Here is a 14,931-nt window from a genome sequence, read left to right as displayed (position 1 = left end):
TCGAAAGTGATGTTTCAAGAAATCAAAAGTCAATATCAAGGATGCAAAAAGAATTTGATGAAATTATCTCAAGTAAGAACAAATAAATTTCTTGCTTAAAAGACCATGGTCAGAAATTACTTCCATTAATTAAGAAATCCAAGGCATGAAACAATCATTGGAAAACATAATAGAACAACTTATCGAGATAGAAGCATCAAAGTCTTTAGGTAAAAATGTTCAAGTTGAGAAGAGGGAACAAAAACAGGTCCTATTAATTCTACGACTCATTAAATGCCAATCCAATTAAAGTCAAAACATACTCAAATGTTGCAATACAGATGACAAAAATTCCAAGTGAAGATTCCATGAGCAACTCAACAACATCAGTACCTGAAGTAAATCAAGAAGTCACCACAAGCATGATAAGGGAAAATTAGGCCAAAGGAACTCCTTATCGACATCGAAGTCATAAGAGCAGGCATCTAAACCAGTTAACGTATCAGTATCACTCAGGACAAAAACAACTGACTTACATTCCGAAAAATAATGATGCTAGCATAATTAAGTCTAATGAAAACAATTGATCTTGGGTATTGAGTAGGTGCAAGATTCCACAGAAGATCGAATTTGGATGGTTAGATCATTTTCAATTCAACAATTTTGCTCAACTCTCAGAAGTTCATATCGTCTTGTATCACCAAAGATGACAGTTCCAAGAATTGGGAAAAACACAAAAGACATTGCAAGACATAAAAAGATATCAAGCCTTTCATCAATATGCTTTATGGACAAAGAATTTCTAAAGGGGAAGTCAATGTTATGAACATAAATAATGTAAAATAATATATATAGTAATGATGAATAATGATTAACAAATATGGTTAATTATGAAAGGGCATGTCCCAAAAGACATGACTCCTTAAGCACTCTAGCCTAGCTATATATACAGGGCCCTCGTTGTATTCAATCATATCACTTTTGTGCTCAAAAAACAGTTATGTATAAATGTTATTTATCCTATGATGGATATTCTCATATTCTAGATATTTTAAATATTATTGTGTGAGGATGAACTTTGTTTGTTTCAGACTGTAGACGTATATATAACCATTCCATAGGTTTCACTTTTTCTGCCTCTCTATTTATGCCAAATAGGTTTAGTACAATGCTTATAGCCACTTATTCACTTGTCTTACTATTGAAAGTGCACTATATATATATATATATTATGCATGTTTTCAACAAACAATATAATGGTATAGTACACGTGAACAATACATTCTAGAACATAAAATTAGTTATGATGTTTTTGAGAACTTCATTAGCCTTACTAGACATCTACCGTTACAAATTTGTGATCACATATTTCTATATCATTTTGGGTGCATGTCCTTTTATCTTTTTCCCTCTTTACGTCAGCTTTACTAGTTTAGTACATTCTTCTCACTAATCTTGGCAAATACATTCTTGGCTTTTGCCTGATCGATGGGTTCACTTTGTTTACTAATGATCTTAACATTCTTATATTGTTCTTCAATGCAGGTTCAGAGAAGAGTCAGATCCAGATGGCAGAATGCTTGTCAAAGATGACCCTTTCAAACAGTGACAAAGAACTCATTGCAAGGAAAGGGGCAAAAGTATTTGTTAATATGCTTTCATCAACATTAGAGTCAAAATCCTCAAGCTTGTTGGCTTTGTTCAATTTATCAACTTTAGATGATAACGCTGCTGTTCTTGTTGATGCTGGTATCCTTCCACCACTAATGAATATTCTCTTCAAAGTACACTCCATACAGGATCCTGTACCAATAAATTTGAAAGAGTTAGCTGCTGAAACATTGGCAAACATTGTTTCAAAGGCAGGGCACTGGGAATTTTCGGCGGTTGATTCTGAAGGCCATGCATTGCAGTCTGAAATCATAATTCATAAGCTTCTAGAATTACTGACTCACATTGGTCCTCACTGGAAGGTGAATCTGCTCCGAATACTCTATGGTATTTCATCATCCCCACAGGCAGCAGGTTGGTGGTCTTCTCCCTTTCTGCGGATTCAACTGTATCAAATTTCAAGATCTTTGTCCAAATAGTGGAGAGAATGTCATTCCATAGCCTCTCTAATCTAGTTCTTATGTTTTATAGTGAAACATAAATCTCATTACTGAAATTACCTATCAAGATTCTTTGTTAAACTGAGAAGAATCATTGAGGTCCATCTTTAGAGATGAGAAACACATTAGGTAAGATAAGATAAAATAAGTTAATTTTATTAATGTTGAACAAATGACCACAAAAATAGGTCAGCAAGACTAGAAGATATCTCCAGTGTGAGTACAATGTGGGAGTGCACAAGCAAATCCCATGCCATGACCATATATATGATAGATATGTTATGGGGATTGTATTGTTTATTAATGAAGGAGATAGATTGTATTGCTTAAGACATTACCTTAACTTCTATTGCACTAAGTAGTGACGTGCTCTATGTTGAAATATGTAACTAGGTTCGGTCTTCATAATGGCATATGTAATCGTGATTTTATGTATTTAATGAAAAGAGAAATAAATTTATTATTTGTGTTCTTGGTAATCGTGATTTTATGTATTTAATGAAAAGAGAAAAATAAATTTATTATTTGTGTTCTTGAGGCATGGGTTTCATGCTCAAGGGAAATTTATTTTTAGGTCAAGCACCCATTGAGTGCTTCTAGGTTTGCCATAAAGTCAATTTAGTCATTGTCATGTATTGAAGACCCGTTTGGGCATGTTACATATTGTAAAGAAAAATTTATTGAGTCAAAATAGAGCCAAAAGACCCTCCAAGACTTCGTCATGGCACAAAGATCAAATCGGCCTACATGAAGGGACAAGTCAGCTTCAAGATAGCAATTCGTACCCCTCACAAGCCTATAAATACGAAGGAATTCGACCTCATTTGGACACTCACTAAAGCAAGTTTGATCTCCTCAAGATAAAAGCTGGGAAAGGACGAAGAAGAAGAAGAAGATCAAGATGAAAGTTTTTGGGTCTTTCTCTCTCTCTCTTTCGTTAGGGTTTCTATAGTTTCTGGGCTAGACGAAATTCTGAAGTTGCATCGAAGCTGCAAGGTTGAAGTTGTGAAGCTGCAAGGTCGAAGCTCTGACGCTACCTCTAGATCGAAGCTGTGAAGTTGTTAGGTTGAAGCTACTGATGCTGCATCAAGGTTGAAACTGTGAAGCTGCTAGGTCGAAGTTGTTGAAGTTGCTAGGTCGAAGTTGTTGAAGTTGCTAGGTTGAAGTTGCAGAAATTGTTGTTGGGTCGAAGTTGCTGGAAGGTCGAAGTACTGAAAGCTGTGTAAGGAAAGCTCATCAAGAAGGAAGGATGACTTGGTCTTGGAGGGTCTTGGTCAAGGGTCATAGGTCTTGGAATTCGTCAATTGAAGTTCTATAAGAAGAGAAGGATTTTGGTGGGTTTTCCTCTTAGTTGGAAAGGTTTTGGCCCTGGCTGATCACCTATATCTTGTGTCCTATTGTCTCATTATTCTTTATGATTTGGTAGTTGTTTGATGATAGAGAACACTAATAATAATAAAGGAAAGAAGAAGTTAATCAAGTAAAGTAAAAATACATCACAAGTAGTTATCAAAGTAAGAGAAATCACCTACACTTGTTGCCCCCTAGATTTCTCAACATGGTATCAGAGTTAAGGTGACTACATCAAGGAAGGGCAACACGAAGAAGAATACTCTAGGGCCGAAGTATAAAGAGATCATCTTGGAAACATCAAGAGCATCAATCATCAAGGACCAACCCTCTCATCATATTGAAAGGGAATAATTAAGAGCATCAAAGAAGACCTCAAAACCCTAGCTCATCCAAAGAAGGGTTCCACACTTGAAGCGTTCTTGGGAAACTCACACATTCTACAATCATTATCACGAGGAAGGAAGAGCGAAGCACTTTTGGGTCTATTTTTTGGGTTATATTCTCCACATGTACAAAGTATTAAGACATCCCTCTGTAGCAACAAGTATCGAATTGCAACCATCATCAAGGATCAAGCTTTGTGCCAAGAAAGGTCTAATTTGCAAGCTGAAATAACAACAAAAAGAAGTAAAGTCAAGCAAAGTAGAAAGGAGGCAAATTTGTCCGTCTTCTAGCCACATGTGTGAACTAGGGTTATTGCAGAAAAAGCCGAAATTGCAGAACTGCTACATCAAAAAGAAATTCTGAAGAAGTGCCAAAATTTGAGGTGAGGTTGTGAAACAAGTTTAACTATCGTTACCTTGAAGGAAGAAAAGTAGGAAAAAGCGTTGTCATCATCATCAATGAATCAATGTGATCTCCCTTTGAGCCAAGGATCACTTTTGAAGAAAGACATCATCACCAAGAAGACATCTTCTATTATCTACATCATCATCAAAATCAAGAAGGCATCAAGTTGAAGATTTCATCATCTAGGAGTATCTTCACTTGACAAGTATTTTTATATCTGTATTTGAATATGTCAAAATGACTTCGTATTGCAAGGAAAGAAACAAATTGGTTGGGACTGTTGAAGTTTCTAAGTTTACTTAATTTAGAAACTCTTCATGCACTTTTTCTGATTTATTCCTACCTACTTGTTAATTTTTCTTTAACAAGTTATTTACAAAGTAAATACTAAAAATAAACACTAGTGCATGCTCAACATACTGCAGATCAACAACTAAAAGAAACAAGAACAAACACACCACATGACACCATTATTTTTGGACCAATGTCCCCGGAAAAACCCAATGCGGGAAAAACGGTGCAGCTATTTGAGGGTTTTCTTGTTAAGCAATATCAGAGTACAATCTGGGTGCCAAAACTAGCCTACCCAACAGAGAATTTCCTTAGCAGCTATACCTCATAGTTTTGAGAGAAATCTCCTCGCTGAAACCCCGGAAAATCCTTCTGGCAGCTCTTCAGCACAAAGCTGCTCTGCAACCCCAGCGTCTGCCCAATCTGAACTGCATCAGCCCCTCTCTGTCTCACACTGGCCCTACGTCAACCTTTCTTGGCCTGCTTCAACCCCAAGAGGCCCTGCGTCAGCTTTCTGGGCCTCTGCGTCAGACACGCTAGCCTTTCTGGTGCTCTGCGCAACACTTGGTTGCCTCTGCATGAGTCCTTGTTGGCTTTGCGTCACTCTCCTTGGCTGCTGCGCTTCTCTCCCGACAAAATCTCTGCCTTCTTTGTTTCTCTGTACTCAATGCCCCTCAGCTGCTCTCCCGATCACTAATTCTATCTCTCTTAGCAAACCCCGCTCTAGAGAATAGAATGACTGATCATCTGGTGTGATATCCAAGTGACTCTCAAGACTCCTTTTATACTTTTCCTGTTGACGATTCAACGATCGAGATTAAGTCCCTAATCAACGGCTAAGATTAGATCTGGCTCGATCCATGTCTTTTGGACCACTCTAACACAGATTCATATTAATATTTTGTTTTCACTCAGTTTAAACTTAGGGAGTCCATTAAAAATATTAATTATTTTAATATCTCCTGATCTGTTTAGAATTTTCCCAAACCCTTTCTGGGTATTGGAGATCTCATGTGCCCCAACCTCTCCACCAAATTTCGTGGCTAGAGCACATCCGATGCTACCCCAAATCAACACTCCCTCTTAGCGAGGACTGTGCTCTAGCAATACTCATTGAGTATTACTCTGATCATTCGACATCGGTACCTATGCTGATGCTAGGCCTTCCTGCCCAACATCCTTTGCACTGCTGCCTCATGTACTGCTACCCATGGTTCTGCCACTGCCACTGCTGCATCTGTACGACAGCTCCCTCTGCATCCATGCTACTGCTGGTCCTTTCTCCCAGTACTGCATCTGCACTGCACCTCCTCTCATCATGTTGCATCGTGCTGCCCACTGCTGCACTGCAAATCAGTTACTGAGAAGTAAGTCACTGATCTCCCAATTGACTTCCTTGTTGGGCTAGAAACACCCACTGATGTTGAAGCTCCCTCTGCCGCTGACAAGTGCTCCCTCTCTCTGACCTCTGCGCTGCTGCAACAACTCCTTGCATCTCGCACCGTTGCACACCTCTGTGCCATCCTGCACTGGTGCAACACTCCTGTGCCTCTCGCATTGCTGCAGCCTGCTAGCTCTGCGTTGTCTTGGGACTCCTGCACTGTAGCTCTCTTTGCCGCTCCATCCGCATTCGTCTCTACTCACCCAGCCAGTCCTGCTACTCCTCGTCGGGGCTCCCGTAGCAAGGTCTAATCCAAGAGGCTGGGTACCTCAAGGATCCCACCCCTTATCGCCTGTAGTCCTCCTGACTACAGCTCGATGTCTCCCCACTTTTGCTCAAGTGGTGCGTGTGCGCTCATGGCACAGTCATCGTCTGTCAAAACTTCCTTCTCTACCCGTGCTGGCGCTACCTTAGTCTCGGAAGACTCTCTCTTACTCTTCTTCCTTGGGCACTGGGTCGCATAATGACCCATCTCCCCACAGTGGAAGCACTTGATCTGGGAGAGATCTTTCTTCTTCCGCTTCTCCTGCTTTCCCTCAGATACTAAGGCCACATCCTCCTCCTGCTTGACCTTGATCCCTTTGCTGCTGCTACCTATCTTTGACTGCCATCTTATCTCTTCCTGGCGGAGAGCTGCCCACATCTCGTCCCAAGGTAGGAGAGTCCCTCTGCCCAAGATGCTCTGGACAAACACTTCCCACTCTTCTGAGACAACATTCAAGGTTGTCCTCACTATAAGCTCCTGATCCGGTGTCGCTCCTATAGCAGTCAACTGATCCCGAATCTCATTCAGTCCTCGGAGGAAGGAGTCAATCGATTGACCCTTCTTCCTCTGATATGACCTCTTCTGGTTCTCAAGCAACATTCTTCTCTGCACAGAAGTATGCTGGTATAGGTTCTTGAGAGCCTTCCACATCTCAACTGTCGTTTCCTTCTCGGCTATATGTGGTACCACATGATCCTTGACCCCATCAAGGATAATGCACTTGGCCCTCGCCATCGCCTCCTCATACTTGTCGTTATCATTGGGGTTGACTGGGATAGCTATAACCTTTAAGGCGAAGTTCTTGACACAATTCCTGTCAAGCACTGATAAGATTCCGGCCTTCCAGACTGTGAAGTTTGATGCTCTGTCCAGTCTATCCTGGTCTCTTACCCCGTGTAGTGCCATGACGCTCCTCTACTTCCTTCCTGGAAGTTCTCTGTTCAACTCCTCTGAGTCTCTACTTCCCGTCTGGAAGTTCTCTTCTGGACTCCCTCAGAGTCCTGGTTTTCCTCCTGGAAATCCTTCTGCTGCTTGTCGAGATGCCCCCTACTCTGATTGTCTTGTGCAACTGCACTGCTGATCCGGTTTCCTCGGCTAGAAACCCTCGGTAACAATTCTTCTGGCCCTGCTTTGTTCAGACACTGTTCCAACTACAGTACCTCACCAGCTCCACTCTACAATATTCCTGCAGCCTTCTAGACCCTAGCCACTGCCTCTCTGTGAACTGCGTCAGCCTCTCTCTACCTCACGCTGCCTCTGCGTCACCCTGGATGGGTCTGCGTCAGCCCTGGGATGCCTTGCGTTAGCCCTCTGGCCCTCTGCGTCAGCAACGTTGGCCTCTCTAAGGCTCTGCACAGTTCCCGACTTCTTCTGCGTGGCTCTAGCTAGCTCTGCGTCACACTTCCTTGGCTTCTGTGCTGCTAGAAACATCTTTAGTCACCTCGGGACAACTGTTTTCTGCTGCTATTGCTCCTCTCGGTTGATGTCTTTGAGTCCTCCTGTGATCTGCAATCATGCTCTGATACCATGTTGAAGTTTCTAGGTTTACTTAATTTAGAAATCCTTCATGCACTTTTTCTGATTTATTCCTACCTGCTTGTTAATTTTTCTTTAACAAGTTATTTACAAAGTAAATACTGAAAATAAACACTAGTGCATGCTCAACATATTGCAAATCAACAACTAAAAGAAACGAGAACAAACACACCACATGACACCATTATTTTTGGACCAATGTCCCCGGAAAAACCCAATGCGGGAAAATTGGTGCAGCTACCTGAGGGTTTTCTTATTAAGCAATATCAGAGTACAATCTGGGTGCTAAAACTGGCCTACCCAATAGAGAATTTCCTTAGCAGCTATACCTTACAGTTTTGAGAGAAATCTCCTAGCTGAAACCTCGGAAAATCCTACTGGCAGCTCTTCAGCACAAAGCTGCTCTGCAACCCTAGGGTCTGCCCAATTTGGACTACGTCAGCCCCTCTCTGTCTCACGCTGGCCCTGCGTCAACCCCAGGAGGCCCTGCGTCAGCTTTCTGGGCCTCTATGTTAGACACACTGCCTCTCTGGTGCTCTGCGCAGCACTTGCTGCCTCTGCGTGAGCCCTTGCTAGCTCTGCGTCACTCTCCTTGGCTGTTGCGCTGCTCTCCCGACACAATCTCTGCCTTCTCTGTTTCTCTGTACTCAATGCCCCTCAGCTACTCTCCCGATCACTGATTCTATCTCTTTTAGCAAACCCCACTTTAGAAAATAGAATGATTGATCATCTGGTGTGATCTCCAAGTGACCCTCAAGCCTCCTCTTATACTTTTCCTTTTCCGAGATTAAGTCCCTAATAAACGGCTAAGATTGGATTTGGCTTGATTTATGTCTTTTGGACCACTCTAACACAAATTCATATTAATATTTTATTTTACTTAGGGACTCCATTAAAAATATTAATTATTTTAATATCTCCTGATCTGTTTAGAATTTGCCCAAACCCTTTCTGGGTATTGGAGATCTCATGTGCCCCAACCTTTCCACCAAATTTCGTGGCTAGAGCACATCCGATGCTACCCCAAATCAACAGGGTCATCAAACTTTCTTGCATGGAAGAAGAGGATAGATTTGATCCTCATCGAAAATGAAGTCATTGGTCATGTTAAGGGTTTAATTGTTGAACCGCCGAAAGAAGAAGATCAAGCTCTACAAGATGAAGATATCAAAAGAAGAAATAACCTCATACTTTATGAGGGTGTTAGAAATAAGTGACCAACTCCAAGAGTTGGGAGAAGTAATGTTTGACAAGGAAATGACTACCATAGTGCTCAATGCACTACGAGAGGAATGGGGCAACTTCACATCAGGCATCTATGGGAAGATGGAAGCTACTCCATTCAATGAACTATGGGCATTGTGCAAAATCAAAGAAACCAGGTTGAAGGCAAAAATCGATGTAAGATCAAGCGAGCAAGCTCAAGAATTTGTTGCCATGGCTAGAAGAAAAGGAAAGCTTGGCCCTCAGAAAAAGAAGAACATGTCAATGTGAAAATTCTATCACTGCAACATCTGATTTACTTTTCCTACTTATTCTTCAATAAGTTATTTATGAAATTCCTTCAATAAACATTAAAATAAATTCTGCTGTAGATATCACACCGTAATACAAAAACAAACACATGTACAAGAATCAACGCATTGACACAGATATTTTGGACAATAGTCCTTGGAAAAACCCAATGTGGGAAAATTGGTGCAGCAAGGGAGGATTTTATTATTCAGCAATTTTTCAGTACAACAGGGTGTCAAACTGGCTTACCCATAGAGAGAAAAATTCTTCAGCACTTCTTCTAGTCCCAGCGTCAACTTCGCTGACCTCTGCGTGGCTCGCATACACTCTGCGTCAGCCCTGGGCTTCTCCGCGTTACCCAGGTAAGCCCTCTAGTGACTGCGCAGTCTCCTGCTGCTTCTGCGTCTGCCTCTCCAGCCTCAGCGCTGGTCTCTAGTGGCTGATCCCTTCCCTTTGTTCCATGCTGCCTCCTGACTTCTCACCAAACCACTAGTTCGAATTTCTCAGCTAACCCCGCTCCAGAAATTGAACTAATTGGTCTCCCTCAATGTGTCCTCCAAGTGACCCTCAAGCCGCCTCTTATATTTTTCTTGTTGACAAATCAACGACCAAGATTAAGTCCCTAATCAACGGCTAAGATTAACTCTGGCTTGATCCATGACTTTTGGACCCTTCTAACACAGTTTTATATTAATTCACATTAATATTTTATTTTCCCTAAGTTTAGACTTAGGGACTCCATTAAAATATTAATTATTTTAATATCTCCCAAACTGTTTAGAATCTGCCCAAACCATTTCTGGGTATTGGAGATCTCATGTGCTTTAGCCTCTCCACCAATTTTTCATGGCTAGAGCACATACGATGCTACCCCAAATCAACACTCCCTCTTAGCGAGGACTGTGTTCTAGTAATACTCCTCACTGAGTATCACGCTGATCATCCAGCATTGGTCCCTGTGCTGATGCTAAGCATCCCTGCCCAACATCCTTTGCACTGTTGCATCCTGTATTGCTGCCCATGGCTCTACTACTACCATTGATGCATCTGTATGACAACTCCCTCTGTATCCGTGCTACTGTTGGTCCTTTCTCCCAACACTGCATCTGCACTGCAACTCCCTCTGCATTCGTGCTGTTATCACTCCCATTTCTGCTACTGAAACGGGTTCTTTACCATCCCCATCTTTTCCTTGAAGTAGTCAAACTTTGTCCTTCCAAGGGCCTTGGTGAGGATGTTCGCCACCTGTTCTCCTGTAGGAGTGTAGCTCAATTGTACAGCTCCTCGTTGGACACAGCCCCTGACAAAGTGACACCGGATATCAGTATGCTTCGACCTATCATGAAACACTGGATTCTCAGAGAGCTTGGTGCAACTCTGATTATCGCACATGATCTTGGTTGCCTCCATGTTCCTTCTGAATAGATTCACAAGCAGTTTTCTAAGCCATATGGCCTCACACGAAGCTGTGCTTGCCGCCATATATTCTGCCTCAGATGAGCTCAGAGCCACATACTTTTGTTTCCTACTGCACCAGGAGGTCATCCCCGATCCAATTTTGAAACAGTACCCAGAGGTACTTTTCCGATCCACTGAACTTCCTACCCAATCTGCATCAGTAAATCCACTCAATTTGATAGCAATCTTGGGCCACATATTAGGGGTAAGTAGATAAGGGGAAGCCCACACCTGGGTATGTAATGTGTAGGAGGGAGCAACTGTGGTACATGAGGTGTCCCGACTTTGATTTTTCCACCCTTATTTATATGGCTTTTGCCTTTTATGAGTTTTCTTTAATTAACTGCTCGGGGCTCAAAGGACAAGAGCATGATGTGTAAGATATAATAGTGATTACCCCTTTTAGGTAGGGCGGTTCATTGCCCTCTAGGGGTTGGGACAATCATGGGATCCTAAATGGTAAAGGAGGCTCATCTAGGGCCTATGGAACCAGGGTGATGGCCACTGATTGGGGTAGAGCTCATGCATTGGCTTTTGCCCACGTGCTAATTATTTTGTCCCGACCATCTTTTGCAGTTTATGGTATAATTTCTTGTTAAATGTGGCCAATTATGCTTTTTTTCTTTTCTTTTAATTGCTTCAACCTCTGGGACATCATTCTAGGCCTGACCCAAGGTGGGGGCAAGGGAATAGGGAGGTTGGGCCTATGTGGACCTGGAATGGAAATGTGGACCTAGGTGGGAGAAATGATGAATGGGGTATAGTGAGTGGAAAGGGAGTAATATATGCGAAGACCACGCACCCAAAGTCGAGGTTTCCCAAGCAGTACCACCTTAGAACCAAATGGTCAATAAAGGAGATCCCACGGGACTAAGATCCAAGGGTAAGAACCAAAAGAGATCAGGGGGACAAGAGCACAAACTAAGCCCACCATTTCCGCCAAATCCCCCCATCAATCCATACCCAAAAGTATCCATGATAAGTAAACCCAATACTTAATTACCAAATGACAAGACATTCCCTTAGATTCAGGAGGCCCACCTTCAAACATACGATCAATATAGGAGGGTGAGGGACCACATGGATGGCTCGGGTGGCAGAGAAATGGCACAAAAAACTAGTAGGAGGCTGCAAGGGGATGTTGGGTGCCGGCTAAGGCTCATCATGGAGAAAAATTTCTCCTGGGGATATCACCCACGAAGTGGTGGGTAACAGTACCTTTGGATATGTACGAGGTTTTCTGCTAACCCCACCCCCAAGTGTATGTTTTTCCAACCAAGATGGAGAGTAATATTTTGATTGTAAGGACATACAACAAGGCATGGAGTGGAACATTAAGATTATCCCACCTTTTGACCACATGTTTGTGAATATGATCATAAAAGATGGCATATTTTGGCTAAACAATATCTTTGATTTACCCTAGCATGCTATCCATCTGCTCATACACCTCCCCAATCACCAATGCATTTGTATTTGCAAAACGAATCATGTTATAAATGGGCTTGGTGAACTGTAAAACATACTTCATATTTGCCCAAACCTGACCATCACGAACGCCTCCACCTCTTGAAAATCTTCCCTGTTAGATGCAGTTGCAACCCTATCCTTTAATACCTACCATGATTCACTTGATACCATGCTAGCCAATGCCTCTCTTACCTTCAAAAGGTGCTTGAAGGTGAGGTAATAGCTAGCAAATCTAGTCTTTGCAATCTTCAATAGCTCCAACCTTGAGTGACTGCAAAAAAGGCCATGGGCATTGCTATGATTGGTAATAAATCTTATCATGTACTTGCCTTTCTTGTACAATGAACCAATCCATTTGTATTCAGGTTCCTTTATCTTAATAATGTCATGCATCAAAAGGTTCATTGTGTGAACCAAACACCCAAACCAAAATATGTTGGGGTATCTATCCTCAATGATTGCTCCCGTTGCCTTACAATTAGAAGCATTATCAATAATGACTTGGATGACATTGTATGGCCCAATACTTTCAATTGTTTGAATTAATGGTTCTGCAATGTTGATGTCAATCTTGAACTTATCTGAGTAGTCATGAGATGAAAGGAAGACTGCACCAGTAGTAGACACACCAAGAACACTTATCAATGGCTTGCCTTTTACATTTGTCCAACCATCAGATACAATGGACACCCAATATTCATTCCAGACATTTGTGAATTTACCCAAAGCATTTTTTATTTTGGATTTTTCTCAATCAGTCCCCACGGTTTTGGCTTTGTTATACCCAGGACTCTTGTATCCTTTAGGGGCATCATTTATGGCGTCAATCATTTCATGCCAATTAGGTTAGCAAAGAACATTGAATGGTGTGCCAAATGCAAAGAGAAACCATACATTTTTTGCATCTGTGTCACCCCTACAACCTTGATCAAGGAGTTTTGATATTGTTCTACGCCTTAAAGGGATGTATGTGCCTGTGGCTACAAATTCACTACCATGGGTGGATGTTGATGGAGTTCTTGCTCTATGTGTGCTAATGGTGTCATGTTCACCCTTTGATCTTTTTGAATTGTTTTTTGCTTCCTCATCTTCCCCTATATATTTGGCTCTCTGTTGTGTTATCACATTGGTAGAGGTTTTGATTCCTATTTGCTTATTTCCATCCCATGGCCTTTTCCCACATAGATGCTTTCTGGCACGGGTATATGAACCTGTGTAAGTAGATTTACAATGGGGGCATATAAATTTAGTGGTTCCACCCCCTTTCCCTCCTCCAAGCCTTGTAACATATTTTCACAAAGATGTTTGGTCTACCCTAGTTTTCTTTCCATCATCTTCACTCCCATTATCCTCCTCCTCTTCCTCTTGGTGCTTCTCCTCTTCTCCAGGGTATTCTAATCCACCACTACCCATCTTCATCACTTCTTCTTTTTATGTTTCCCAACACCATCATCATAGCAAAAAATGGAATCAACAAGATAATGCTAAGCCATGTACTCATCATGTTTGTTGAAGCTTGAGATTCTTTCCTGCAATAAAATGAGGGAGGAATGGGAAAGAGTAGGAGAAGAGAACATCTAGATTCTAGATTCATTCAACATATTAAAAACACAAACGTTACGTGGAAAAAAAAATGGGATTAGACCCTACTTCTTTGGCTCGCCAATGGTGGTGGCAGCCTTCGATCTCCCAAGCTTTCACAAATGGCAACCGTCAATCTCCCTTGCAAGCTCCCACAATCTCCTTGAATCTCCCACAAGCTCCTCAAGGCTCAAACCCTCTCAATCTCTCTCACTCTCATAAAATGATGTTATGTGGGAGGGGAGGTCTTTTATTCTTTTTGGCCCCTCCCATTTCCCTCTAAAAAAAAAATTCCCCTTTCTTGGCTATGTGTTGGTGTCAAAGGGCGAGAGTGTTTTTTTGGGCGAAAGTGATCGGGGAGCAATATATGAGAAATTGCTCCTCGAGAAACCATGGAGTGCAATTTTTTTTTTGGAGCATGCTCCTGAAAATTGCTTCCAAACGAGAGCGATTTGGGAGCATGCTCTCCCTGAGCGCTTCCATTCGGAGCCCGCTTCGAGAGCAAGTGCGAAAAGGGGGTGGGGAGGGCACTCCCCCGCAGCACTGGTCTGGATAGGCCACTTCATAAAAAGATGATTACTTCTCTTTTTCCTCAATCACAATCACCTCACTGCCTTATCTTATCTATCCAAACAGTGCTAAGATCCCTCTATTAACTCTTGAGTCAGTTTTGGAGTAAACATTGAGTCGTCAGCTGAGTATACATTCACTAATTGTTTATCCCTAGGAAAAGTGGCACCCCTGATTTGGGGCTGTGGCTGTGCAACCTCTAGACGTTAGCTATGAGTATATGATGCAATCAACTTAGAAATGGGATGAGTGGGCATATCTATTTTTGATGGATCTTTGTGATCGTCTTGAAAAGGTTTCCATTCTCTATAAATACTTTGAGTTTAATTAAAACGCATCCATGTCATCTAGTAACTTACTATATCATAACATGCTTGCAATAACCTCTCACTCATCACATAAATGTAAAATATTCACAAACACACAATTACCTTTATTCAAAAGGAGGTTCTTAATATTTTCAGTTCTAGGTAGTGATATTAGCAAATGTTTTCTTCCCTTCCCCCCAGCTCCCCGCACCCACACCCCCTCCCCGCTTTTCCTGGTTTCACCTTTATTGATTTTAGATGGCT

The 14,931-nt window shown here is 41.9% G+C and overlaps 1 protein-coding gene across 1 annotated transcript in view; it reads left to right on the top strand.

Annotated features, from left to right (window-relative positions):
- LOC149192730 (U-box domain-containing protein 44-like) overlaps window positions 1–14,931 on the top strand; it is a 142,698-nt gene that overhangs the window by 104,318 nt on the left and 23,449 nt on the right. Inside the window, 1 exon segment of the mRNA XM_089404686.1 lies at window positions 1,525–2,004. Within this exon segment, the coding sequence (XP_089260812.1) occupies window positions 1,525–2,004 (480 nt within the window).

This window comes from Pinus tabuliformis, chromosome 2_2 (genome assembly GCF_031772625.1).
Source record: "Pinus tabuliformis cultivar Carrire ecotype Pingquan chromosome 2_2, CPIR1, whole genome shotgun sequence".
NCBI classification, from domain to species: Eukaryota; Viridiplantae; Streptophyta; class Pinopsida; order Pinales; family Pinaceae; genus Pinus; species Pinus tabuliformis.
The sequence above is the reverse complement of the archived record's forward strand: the minus strand, read 5'-3'. Positions and strand labels throughout refer to the sequence as shown.